Here is a 12,264-nt window from a genome sequence, read left to right as displayed (position 1 = left end):
TATTAAAAGGAACATTTCGCTCACATGGAATGCCATTAATGAAATTATCCCTAGTCAGAAAAATAAATACAATGCCTATAATTTTGATAATCTAAATGATAAAGCCGAAGAACTCAATAATTTTTTTTTTCTAGTGTTGAAGAATCCACTTTTAAACGCTCACAGAAAAAAAAAAAAAAATTCTAACGGAGGTGAGCCTGTAGTCCAACTCCCTCAGTCTAGTATATCTGCTTTTAGGGCTGAATCTGTAGATAGTAACACCGTTATATTAGCAGTTAAAGATCTTAATGCAACTAACTATGTCGGCTCTTATGATATAGGCTTACGCACTGTGTCATAGTTCCGTTCCTTACGTGTATTCCCTGAGAGCTGGAAGGACGCACTGGTTGTCCCTATATACTCAAATGGTGGTTCTGACTGTGGATAATTATAGACCAGTATCTATATTAACCATCATATCTGAGTTACTGGAAAAAAAAATGTATTGCTAAACAGCTGTCATTTTACTTAGAATCCAACAATTTATTGTCTAAGTGTTAGCATGGCTTTCGATCAAAATTATATACGGAGACGCTTTTACTACCGTTACATGTAAATTATATGAAAATATAGACAGCAAGAAAGTATCCTTGTTAACTTTGTGTGATCTCTCAAAAGCATTTAAAACAGTCAACCATAAAATTCTTCTAAATAAATATTCTTTATTAAATATTGATAATTTTTGGTTCGATAATGTCAGTTCGTCTTGAAAAAGACATATCTAAAAAGAATATAATTGGCTATTGGGTCCCACAAGGCTCAATCCATGGTCCAATTTTATTTGGCATCTATGTAAATGATTTACATGCATATGTTGACTGTTTCCTGGTACAATATGCTGATGATACGCATTTTTTGCATTCGGGAACTATAAAATCATTAAAGACACAGAGGACACTCATGTTAAATATCGAGATTATTAAGTAAAGAATTGTCTGATGTTCAACTCCTCTAAAACTCAATATATTTTTATAGGAAAACGTCAGCTGTTATCTAACATTCCCCCTAACACAACGATAAATTTTGATAATAATATATCCAAGTAAACATGCGGACTACTTAGGAGTCCACATTGACCATTTTATGCTTTTTGACGTCCATATTAATGAGCTAAATAAAAAAGGTATGGGTATTTCAATAGGTGACAGCTTAGATAAACAACGCAGAGTCATTGTTGTAGAGATACTCGTTTTAAGCATAATCGAATATCTAGTGTGCAGGAATTGTAAAATTTTGCAGCAAGGTAGCAGTGGGAGGAGTATAGAAATATGACCATATATCTCATCTTTCAAGGAACTGAAATGGCTAACATTAAAGAAGAAACATGTATTTGACGTAGGTGTAACTATTTTTTTAAATCTTATGAAGATTTTATCCAGAATTTTATTTTATTTTTTTCCATCAAGCAGTACACAAGCTGTCACCAGCAGCATCACCAGACAGAGGCACAACTTGTATGTGCCGCGCACTAACACACACTGTGGAGTCAGGCGCACCGAGGTACTGGGAATCAAACTGTGGAACGCTCTCCCGCCCACCCTCACACACGCACCCTCTCTTAGCACTTTCAATGCTAGATTTAAAGAATTTCTTCTAACAGAAAATGTTGAAGTTAGATTTAGGTTTTTACTGACTGATTACTGAGTACTTATTGAAATTTGCGTAATAACCACTTTGGTGGATAATAAAAAAACATGAAATTTGAAATCTCTCTCTCTCTCTCTCTCTCTCTCTCTCTCTCTCTCTCTCTCTCTCTCTCTCTCTCTCTCTCTCTCTCTCTCTCTCTCTCTCTCTCTCTCTCTCTCTCTCTCTCTCTCTCTCTCTCATCGTGGGGACATCCATGGTTTGGAAGTTTTGCGACAAGCGCGTGCTCGTGAGGGCCGTACCTTAATTAAAGACTGCTCGGCGGGAGTAGAATAAAGTCTCTTCCATCACAGTACGCACTCTTCTCACTGAGGTCTTTAACAGAGTCCGCAAAATATCGAGAAAGTACTCTGCCCCATCTATTTCATCTCATGATGGGGGACGGTGGCAGACCCAAAGATAGTAGCCTGCCTGTTTGCTGAGCATTTTGGAAGTATCTCTAGAAAGGATCCAACTAAACCTATGGCACTTCATCGTCGAAAATTGGAATCTGCTGGCATCAATTTTGCCCTTCCCTGGTAGTCTTATAATGTCCGATTTTCTTTGTCTGAGCTACGCCTGGCTTTATTCCAGTGGCGATGACAGCCCATATTCCTTTTCGCGCAATATATTCAACAAAACTTTTACCTTTCTACTTGACCTGTATAACTTTATATGGAATACCGGTGATTTCATCTTCTTGTAGTGTTGCTGTAATTATCCCATTCGAAAGTCTGGAAAATATCATCAGCTGACAACCAATTATCGCCCCATTTCTTTACCTTCATGCATTTGTAAGTTGCTGGAAAAGAATTTGAATGTCAGTTTTTATGTGGTACGTGGAGAGAGGGAATAACGTGTCTTAAGTTCAGTATGGTTTTCTGAAAATGCATTCTGCGACTGATGCTTTATTGTCACTGGAATCTTCCATTTGTGAGGCATTTGCTAATAAGCAACACCATGTCACAGTCTTCTTTTGATTAAGGCTGTGACCCAGCATTGCGTCATGGCATTTTACATAGTATATTCGAGTTTGGTCTCCGTGGCCGACTCCCTATTTTCATACAGTAGTTTCTCTCTCTCTCTCTCTCTCTCTCTCTCTCTCTCTCTCTCTCTCTCTCTCTCTCTCTCTCTCTTTTTTTTTTTTTTTTTTTTTTACGGGTACGGGTTGGTAGCGATCTGCCAAGAGTTTGCCCACATGAAGATGGCGTGCCACAAGGAAGTATACTTTGTGTCACACTCTTCGCTGTAGCTATAAGTGGTGTCATTGGTGTACTTCCGGAAGGAGTTCGTGGTAGCTTACATGTCGATCTCATTTTCTGCGGCGATGATGGCAATGATTAAGAGAAAGCTGCAGGTGGCACTCTATAGGATTTTTTCAGCGGGCCTCAAATCGGGGATTTCATTTCTCGGCTTCGATGACTGTGGCCATGCATTTTTACCACCTCCATTGTGTTCACCCTGAACCAGACTTGTATCTGTATGATAGAAGAATCTCTTCTGTGGAGCAAACTCGTTTCCTGGTACTTATATTCGACAGTCGCCTAACTTTGGTACTCTACCTTTGTTATATTAGGGCAACATGTATGAAGGTACTGTCACTTCTAAGAGTCTCGGCTCATACTTCTTGGGGCTCCGACAGGCAGTCGCTCCTTCTCTTGCATCGAACTTTTATTCTTTCTAAATTGGAGTATGGTTGTGAAATTTATTCTTCTTCAACTGAAGCTCATCTTCGTGTGTTGGATTCGGTGCATCATGCAGGTATTCATTCGCCTGGCAACTGGTGCGTTCTGCTTATCACCATTCCCTAGCTTACTGGTGGATGCTGGTTTTTTTTTTTATTGGATCTACGACAACAGTCGCTAATAATGAGGTGTTGGTATCGAATCCACCACCTGCCTCAGTCTGTCACTTGTCCGAGAGTTTCTCCCTTATATGATGGTCGCCTTAGTTTTCTGAAGCTCTCTGGATATTGTGTCAGCTCGGCCATGACTGAGTTTGATAAACACTCCATCTCTATGTGTCCCCATCACCATCGCCCATCGCAGTTTTCGCTAGTATCGATCTGCCCTTTGTTGAAAAGATGGTTCAAAGTCTGATGTAGAAGTGGAGTATAGTGTTATTGTTACCGCCGAGCGGGTGAAAGACCGCCGAGCGGAAAGAAAGTTGTTGTTGAGCATGTGTATGCTAAATAATATGATTTGTGTTATGGGAGTTGAAGTGAACTAGTATATGAAGCATGGGTAACACTAAGGAAACTAAGTCATTAGAGTAGAGATTATGGAAACTGAATTCATTATAGTTAATCATAGTAGTGAAGATGTGTGAGAGGAACTAGCTGTGGAGAGCTTAGCTGCAGAGAGGTAGTGAGAATTGTGTTTACGTGGTAAAGTTGATGACATGGCGCGAAGGGTCATCTATAGGGATCTCTGTAGAGGAATGAGTCACCCAGGAACTATTGCTGACCTAAGAGTAAGACGGGCAGGCGTGAGGTGCCGAGGGCCAGCAGGAACGAAGCCCAGAGAGACAGATTCCTTTGTACCACCACCGAGTTAGGGTGTAACTACTCCAGGAAAGATCGGACCTCTACAATACAGACGCAAGTGTTGCTTGGTGACAGGCCTCCTTAAGACCCCAACCACGTGAGTTCCACATCTGTATTACGAGGGGTTGATTGCCCTAATTAGCATAATTCATAATTAGTGATACGTTATGGTGATACAGTATGTAATAGTTAGTAATGCTACGCACGTCTTAGGTTTATTAATAATAATAATAATAATAATAATTATAATAAACGGTTTCTTATTTAGGCGGTTAACAAACTGAAAATGTACATAGGGGGTGGGAAAATACTTAACATTAATCCTAAAGGTAAGTCTAATCTAGAAGGGACTATTGATTGATGGCTCGCACCATGGTGGGAATCGCACTGAGTCTGTACCGGTCCGTGCGCGGCGCCTTTAGGGGCGTTATCTTGTTGTGGTGTCTGGTGGCACGGACCAGGCGAGGCGCGTCAGGCGGCAGCATGTTTCTGAGACGTGGATGATGCAGTAGTCCCCTTCCAAACTTCTCCAGGTCCTCTCGGTGCCTGGTGGATAGTCTGGACAGACTCAGGGTGGTCAGGGCTTCTTCATAAGTAGTGTATGCAGGGTCAAGGATGACCCTGGACGCCCTTTTCTGCATTCTCTCTAGCTGTAGCTGTTGAGTGTGTGTGAGGGAGGAGGACCACGCTAGGGAGGCGTACATGAGTTTGGGGAGGATGAAGGTGAGTAACACCCCCCTTAACTCATCTGTCGGCGTCCCCAGCGACCTGAGTCTGCGCAGCATGTACAGCCTGTAGGTAGCTGATCTTACGGTGCTGGCGACATGCTGCTTCCAGGTCAGCTGGTCGTCCACCGTGACTCCGAGAAACTTGGCACATCGGACCACCTGGAGGGGATGAGGGCCCACTGTGAGCTAGGGAGGGGGCACTGGTACAGAGAAGATACAGAAATGCATCACCACAGTTTTGCTGTGGTTGATGGTCATCCTGCACTCCTCCGTCCACGTCTGCAGTCGCTCCAGAATTGCTTGCAGTGGCGAGTAGTCCGGGTTCTTGGTGGAAACTTGGACGCCCACGGTGCAGTCGTCCACATACTTCCAGCGATGGGGGGCGTCAGTGAGGGCATCGTTAATGAGGAGGAGGAAGCATAGAGGACCCATCTTGGTCCCCTGGTGGACCCCACATGTCAACTGTTGGAAATTAGAGACAGAGCCCTGATAGCGAACGGCTTGACGCCTCCCTGTGAGGAAGTCGGCTAGCCACGCTATCAGGTTAGGAGGGAGACCCAGACTTACTGCCTTGCTGATGACAACAGTGTGATCAACAAGATCAAACGCTTTTTTGAAGTCCACAAAAGCAACAGCTAGAGAGTTGTTTCGCTTGTCCAGGTGGCTGTGGATGAATTCAAGGAAGCTGGTTAGGTAATGGGAGGTGGAGGTGGCTTTAATATTTCCAAATTGTCTGATATCCACGGTATTACAAATTTTGGCCCAGTCATATACAAAATCTTCACAAATAAGGCTAGGGATGGGGGTGATAGAGACTGGCCTGAGGTCATTGAGTGGCTGTGGACTGGAAGTTTTGGGGATGGGGGTGACGTAAGATGTCTTCCAGTCCACGGGGCAAGAGTGTTGGGAGAGTGAGGCGTTTATTATGGAGCATAGCGGGGTTGCCAGCTCTACAGCAAATTCCTTGTAAACTTTTATAGGAAGGTCAGTGGGTGTGGTGGATCTTGGTTTGAATTTGAGTATTCTCTTAAAAACATCCACCGCCTGGACACTGAGGGATGGAAGGGAGCGGGAAGATAGGCAGGAAGCGGAGTGGTGTGGAGGGGAGGAAAGGTTTGACAGATAGCAGCAAAGTGATCGTTTATCTCCTATTATGTATGTCTTAGGTTTGACCGAATGCAATACACGATTCGCGTCACAGTGTGGGTCTAAAATCCTTTAGCTGCCTCCGGGCTGCTACAGTTATATTCCCTTCCTTCTGTCGACCTGGCTGTCGATCTTCTGTTATCTGTATTTATTCTTTCCCTAGAAATAATTTTTACCTTACGAGTTTCAAGTTTTACTGTTTTTAGTGAATCCCGTAGTGCGTTGTCTACCCTGGGGCATTTTACTTCCTCTCTCCCTACCCTAATTTTATCTATTTTAGAGTGGATTCATTTGTTTCAACGCATAGGATATCGCATAACATTTTGTTGGGTGTTCATGCTCTTCCACCTCCATTCCCTTTCATGATTTTTACTTCAGTATAAGGGTGACAGTTCTTGCCAGTTGACAGAAGAGGTATGAAGATGTGATTGCCACCAATAATATATATATATATATATATATATATATATATATATATATATATATATATATATATATATATATATATATATATATATATATATATATATATATATATATATATATATACCCAACCAATTTGTGATGACTGCTTAGTTCCTCTTACAGTACGGCACTTTTTAGTTGAGTGTCGCAATCTGGTGGAGCTATGGGAGCGAGATCTTTTCCATTGTCGCGATGAGGATGGAACTTTTCAAATGTCACTGATACTTGGAGAGAGGAATCTCTCCCCGTGACATAAGGTCCTTATGTTTGTGGAGAAGGCTGGTCTTTTTAAACAAATTATAGATTGCCTTTTAACTGTTCTTTTACTTTTTTTATTTATTTTTTTATTTATCTTTTATCAATAATATAGTGCTGAGCAGAAGTTTATCCTAGCACTGGGAAGAACATGGAGGTAACTGTGAAAGACACCAAGAACAATGCTGGGTGTTGAGGCCTGGATCAGTAGGGTCAGTGTCTTGGGTACGAAACGAACAACGCCTAACACACTGATCTGGGTCACTGGGATCAGTACGCCCTCAACTTTAAATTAAATTATATTAAATTAAATTAAATTTAATTTAATTTGATGTAATAATACATTAAAATATCAACTCTCTCATATTTAGCACATAAGGTTTTCATGCTTCATCCCATTTCCCTTTTATGTTTACATTTTTTAGTGGTCTTTTAACATTTTCACTATACCAATAATTTTATTTTTAATATCAGCATTTTATTTTAAACTGTATTTTTTTTTTTTTTTTTTTTTTGTGGCTCCACATGATCGCGATGTTCTGGCGCCATAATTTCAATTAATCACTCAATCAGTTTGTGTTTACTGTATCCCTCTAATGTTTGAGTTTGCGAATTACACACACACACACACACACACACACACACACACACACACACACACACACACACACATATATATATATATATATATATATATATATATATATATATATATATATATATATATATATATATATATATATATATATATATATATATATATATATATATATATATATATATATATATATATATATATATATATACATATATATATAATGGACGTTCATCGACAACTGGGACCTTTTCTACGGCAGGGACACCTTGTACGCCAGGGATGGAGTGCATTTGTCACGCCAGGGTGTTCGTGTTTTGGCCGAAACACTCGAGCGGGAGGTTACTGCACTCCAGCACTTTTTTCGTTAGTCGGGAGGGAAGAAGGGGTAGTGAGAAGGCGAGGGGCAAAATAGTTAAATCTAGAAAGGTAACTAGCTCAGGGATGGTGAGAAATAGCTTAAGTGTTTACTACACAAACTGTAGAAGTATTCTGAATAAAATAGACTTGCTTAGAAGAATAGCGAGCGTTGAGAAATTTGATATCATTGCTTTAACTGAAACTTGGTTAGATATGTCAGGAAAAGTATTTAATCCAGAGGTTAAGATAGATGGGTATACAATGTTCTATAAAGATAGGGAAAACAGGAGATGAGGAGGCGTCGCGTTATACGTTAGGGACACATTACAGTGCTGTATGAACAATAGAATTAAAACAGATAACAAAGCAGAGTCGATATGGGTAGATATTAAGGAAGGATCGCAGTCAGTAGTACTAGGGGTAGTTTACAGACCACCGACCAGTACAGAGGAAATTAACACCTCACTGTGGCAGGAATTAAATAGAGCAGGCAGGTACAGTCAGGTATGTGTGGTAGGAGATTTTAATTTTAGGAATATCGACTGGAGTCTGATTGTGGGTAACAAGGAAGCAGAGGAATTCCTTAAGGTAATTCAGGATATTTTTTTAAAACAGGTAGTCGTAGAACCCACAAGGGGGAATAATATTCTAGATTTAATTCTTACTAACAGGGAGGAAGCAGTCACGCAGGTAGAGGTTGGAGGACATCTAGGTAACAGTGACCACAGGGAAATTAGGTACAATTTAGAATGGGAAGAAACAGTTAGAAACAAAAACACTAGTAAAATACCTGACTTTAGGAGAGCAGATTTTGATGAAATAAAAAGGTACCTCCAAGGAGTGGACTGGCAAAGGATGCAGGGTGAGGTCAGATCAGGGACGGAGTTCAGAGAGATAAGGCAGGATGAGAGAGGTGAGGTGAGGCGTGAGGGTGTAGGACAAGAGGAGGGAAGATGTGTCCGGAAGGGAGGAGGAAAGAGGAAGGGGGGAGCTAGGTGTGAGTATGTTGGAATGTCAGGTCATGCTGAAATGAGAGAGGTGAGGTCGAGGCGAGTAGATGAGGGAGTGGAGAGGATGGTAGGGGACGAGATGAGGGGACTAGGTGAAGTAAATGTAGATGAATCGTATAAATATTTCGTAGATAAAGTTCATACAGGTCAGTTAGCAAATATCCCGTATAGAACAATAAGATCACAAAAAAAAATGACGCTAAAATGCTGCTAGGTTAAAGCATTATATAGGGCGTAAGAGAAGTATATATAAGAAATTAAGGGCAGGTGAAGAAGTTTTAAGGACACAATATAATTAATTAGTTAGAAAAGTCAGGAAGTTAACGAGCATAGCTAAGGACCATTATGAATCAAAGGTAGCCAGCCAGGCGAAGACGGACCCCAAGGGATTTTATCAGGTATACAGGACGAAGAATAAGGATACTGTAGGTCCATTAAAGGCAGCAGATGGGGAGCTGGTTAGTTCTGGGGAGGAGATTAGTAAACTTCTGAATGACTATTTTTTAACTGTCTTCACCCAGGAAAACATGCAGGATATGCCAGATAGTGAACAGCTGTTTAGAGCAGATGAGAATGAGAAGCTGACAGATATTTCCATAACTAGAGAGATAGTGGAACAGGAGATAGATAGGCTAAAAAAGTTCAAGTCACCAGGACCTGATGAAATATATCCCAGAGTACTTAAGGAATGTAAAGAGATTATTAGTGAGCCGTTAGTTTCTGTCTTTAGGAAATCACTGGAGTCGGGTGAGGTACCAGTAATGTGGAGGCAGGCTAATGTAGTACCCACCTTTAAGAAAGGAGATAAAACTTTAGCGTCTAATTATAGACCTGTCAGCTTAACTTCGCTTGTAGGTAAAATGTTAGAGTCAATAATAGCCAGGAACATTAGGGAACATTTAGACAAACATAACTTGATAAATCAGTCACAGCTTGGCTTCACGAAGGGGAAGTCTTGCCTGACAAACTTGTTAAGTTTTTACAGTAAAGTGTACGAGGCAGTAGATAATGGTGATAGTTATGATATCTTATATCTGGACTTTAGTAAAGCATTTGACAAGGTGCCCCATCAAAGGCTCCTGAGAAAGGTTAGGGCACACGGGATGGATGGGAAGGTGTTAGGCTGGATAGGGTCATGGCTTGGTAACAGGCGACAGAGAGTGGTAATAAACGGCTCGAAATCCGAGTGGGGTCATGTAATTAGTGGGGTGCCACAGGGGCCATTGTTATTTCTAATGTATATCAATGACTTGGACAGTGGAATTGGTAGTGATGTTAGTAAATTTGCGGATGACACAAAGATAGGTAGATTAATTAGGTTAGAATCGGATGCCATCGCCTTGCAGGCAGACTTAGATAGAATGAATGAATGGACGGATAGATGGCAAATGCAATTTAATATCAATAAATGCAAAGTGCTTAGCTTAGGTAGAGGAAACCCACACAATAGGTACACATTAGACAACCATACTCTGGTAGGTACAGGGTACGAGAAAGATTTAGGAGTTATAGTTAGCTCTGAACTCCGTCTAGGGAAACAATGCATAGAAGCCAGAAACAAGGGAAATAGGGTACTAGGATTCATTTTTAGGAGTGTTAAAAGTAGAAGGCCGGGAGTAATATTAAAGTTATACTTGGCGCTGGTCAGACCTCATCTAGACTACGCGGTGCAGTTCTGGTCCCCACATTACAGGAAAGATATAGGTCTATTAGAATCAGTACAGAGGAGAATGACTAAAAGGATACAGGGGATGAGGAGTATTCCTTAAGAGGCGAGGTTGAAGCTGTTAAATTTACATTCTTTAGAGAGACGTAGGTTAAGAGGGGACATGATAGAAGTCTTTAAGTGGTATAAGGGTTATAACAAGGGGGATGTAAGCAAAATTCTTAGGATCAGCTACCAGGGTAGGACAAGAAATAATGGGTTCAAACTTGAAAAATTTAGGTTTAGGAAGGAGATAGGAAAAAAGTGGTAGATGTGAGATGTAGAGTGGTAGATGAGTGGAACAGACTCAGTAATCATGTTGTTAGTGCTAGGACACTAGAGACCTTTAAGAGAAGATTAGACAAGTTTATGGATGGGGATAATAGATGCAAATAGGTAGGTATATTTCATACAGGGACTGCCACGTGTAAGCCTGGTCGCTTCTTGCGGCTTCCCTTATTTCTTATGCTCTTATGTTCTTATGTATACCCATAATGAGCTCGAGCAGTATATGCAGTTACACTACAGTATGTATTATACTTTAGGGTAATTAATTTAAAAACGCGAGATTTAAGGCCAGTAGTGCTTGACTAACCCACAAAAGGCCAGGCATATACGAGTGCCACTGCTTGTATAAAATAACCTGTACCAAATACTGTCATGACTTATTTCCTATAGTAAAGCCAAAAGGATTCGTGATGCAAAGGACCTCAGTTGTTTGCTAACGCACTGGACCGTATTCTTCAGGTGAGTAACGCTGGAGAAGGAGTCAAAATGCTATGGGCAGACGGTCACCAGGGAACATACGACGCACACTGGCTGCAAGAGAGGGCTTTCAGAGGACCGAAGCCTGAGCCTCGTGACCGCGAATGCAGGTACTCAAAAACCTCTTACTAGTTAGTAAAATTATAGATAGGGAATAGCTATCAATAAAATAAGATACTAAATTAAGTTACTCAAGACCCTTCGTGTAGTTTCTAAATGCACAAGGTAAACTCAACAAGAAAATTATTACGTGCGGATGTTTTAGCTTGCGCATTAACAGAAAAGATTTGTATCAAAACACAGGTTCACAATGTGCATCACGTGACGGTTACAAATTCACTGTAAGCTAAAACACCTCAGTGTAAGACTTTTATTAAATTATAACCTTACAATCCTCTACTTAAAATATAACAATCATTATCAGACCAAGAAGTTGGATGTAGCTCTCGCTTGGCAGAGATGGCGAAGATGTCTGTTCAGTTGCTGATGAACGATTTCGCTACTGCAAGGTTAAATACCGTTTACTTTCTGAAGCTGTCTCCTGCTTCTGTCTCAATTTCCAACGTAGCCACTGGGTAGAATAAGCCTCATGCTTAATTACAATCTCCTCTTCCGTTTTGGAGGATCATATAGATGCTTCATTATCCAAGGCGAAATGTTTACCATTGTTGAAGTTCTGCTGTGTGCCCATCACTCACGCCACTTAGCAATCTTCAGCCACTCCAAATCTGCCACTGGTTATTTTCTTAGGAATGGTTGATCTCTATATAGATTTGCTAATGACGTGCTCTCTCTCTCTCTCTCTCTCTCTCTCTCTCTCTCTCTCTCTCTCTCTCTCTCTCTCTCTCTCTCTCTCTCTCTCTCTCTCTCTCTCTCTCTCTCTCAGTTCGAAATCTGCCACCGATCACTCACTCATCCTTCTTCACGCAAGAACATGCTCATCATCGACCAAACTTCAGAATCTACAAACATAATTTAAAAAAAAAAATCTTTTCAGCATTGCATTATACAGCTGACTGGGAACCTCC

General features: G+C 40.9%; 1 protein-coding gene and 1 long non-coding RNA gene across 3 annotated transcripts in view; one reads left to right on the top strand and one right to left on the bottom strand.

Annotated features, from left to right (window-relative positions):
* LOC135089443 (uncharacterized) overlaps nucleotides 1–12,264 on the bottom strand; it is a 137,016-nt gene that overhangs the window by 38,727 nt on the left and 86,025 nt on the right. The gene's annotated exons all lie outside the window — the stretch shown is intronic.
* The window catches only part of LOC135089503 (gamma-butyrobetaine dioxygenase-like), a 3,465-nt gene continuing 2,446 nt past the window's right edge, over nucleotides 11,246–12,264 (top strand). Inside the window, exon 1 of the mRNA XM_063985079.1 lies at nucleotides 11,246–11,346. Coding sequence (XP_063841149.1) covers nucleotides 11,246–11,346 — 101 coding nt within the window. The remainder of the gene's footprint in view (nucleotides 11,347–12,264) is intronic.

The sequence above is a fragment of the Scylla paramamosain genome, chromosome 33 (assembly GCF_035594125.1).
Source record: "Scylla paramamosain isolate STU-SP2022 chromosome 33, ASM3559412v1, whole genome shotgun sequence".
NCBI lineage: Eukaryota > Metazoa > Arthropoda > Malacostraca > Decapoda > Portunidae > Scylla > Scylla paramamosain.
The sequence above is the reverse complement of the archived record's forward strand: the minus strand, read 5'-3'. Positions and strand labels throughout refer to the sequence as shown.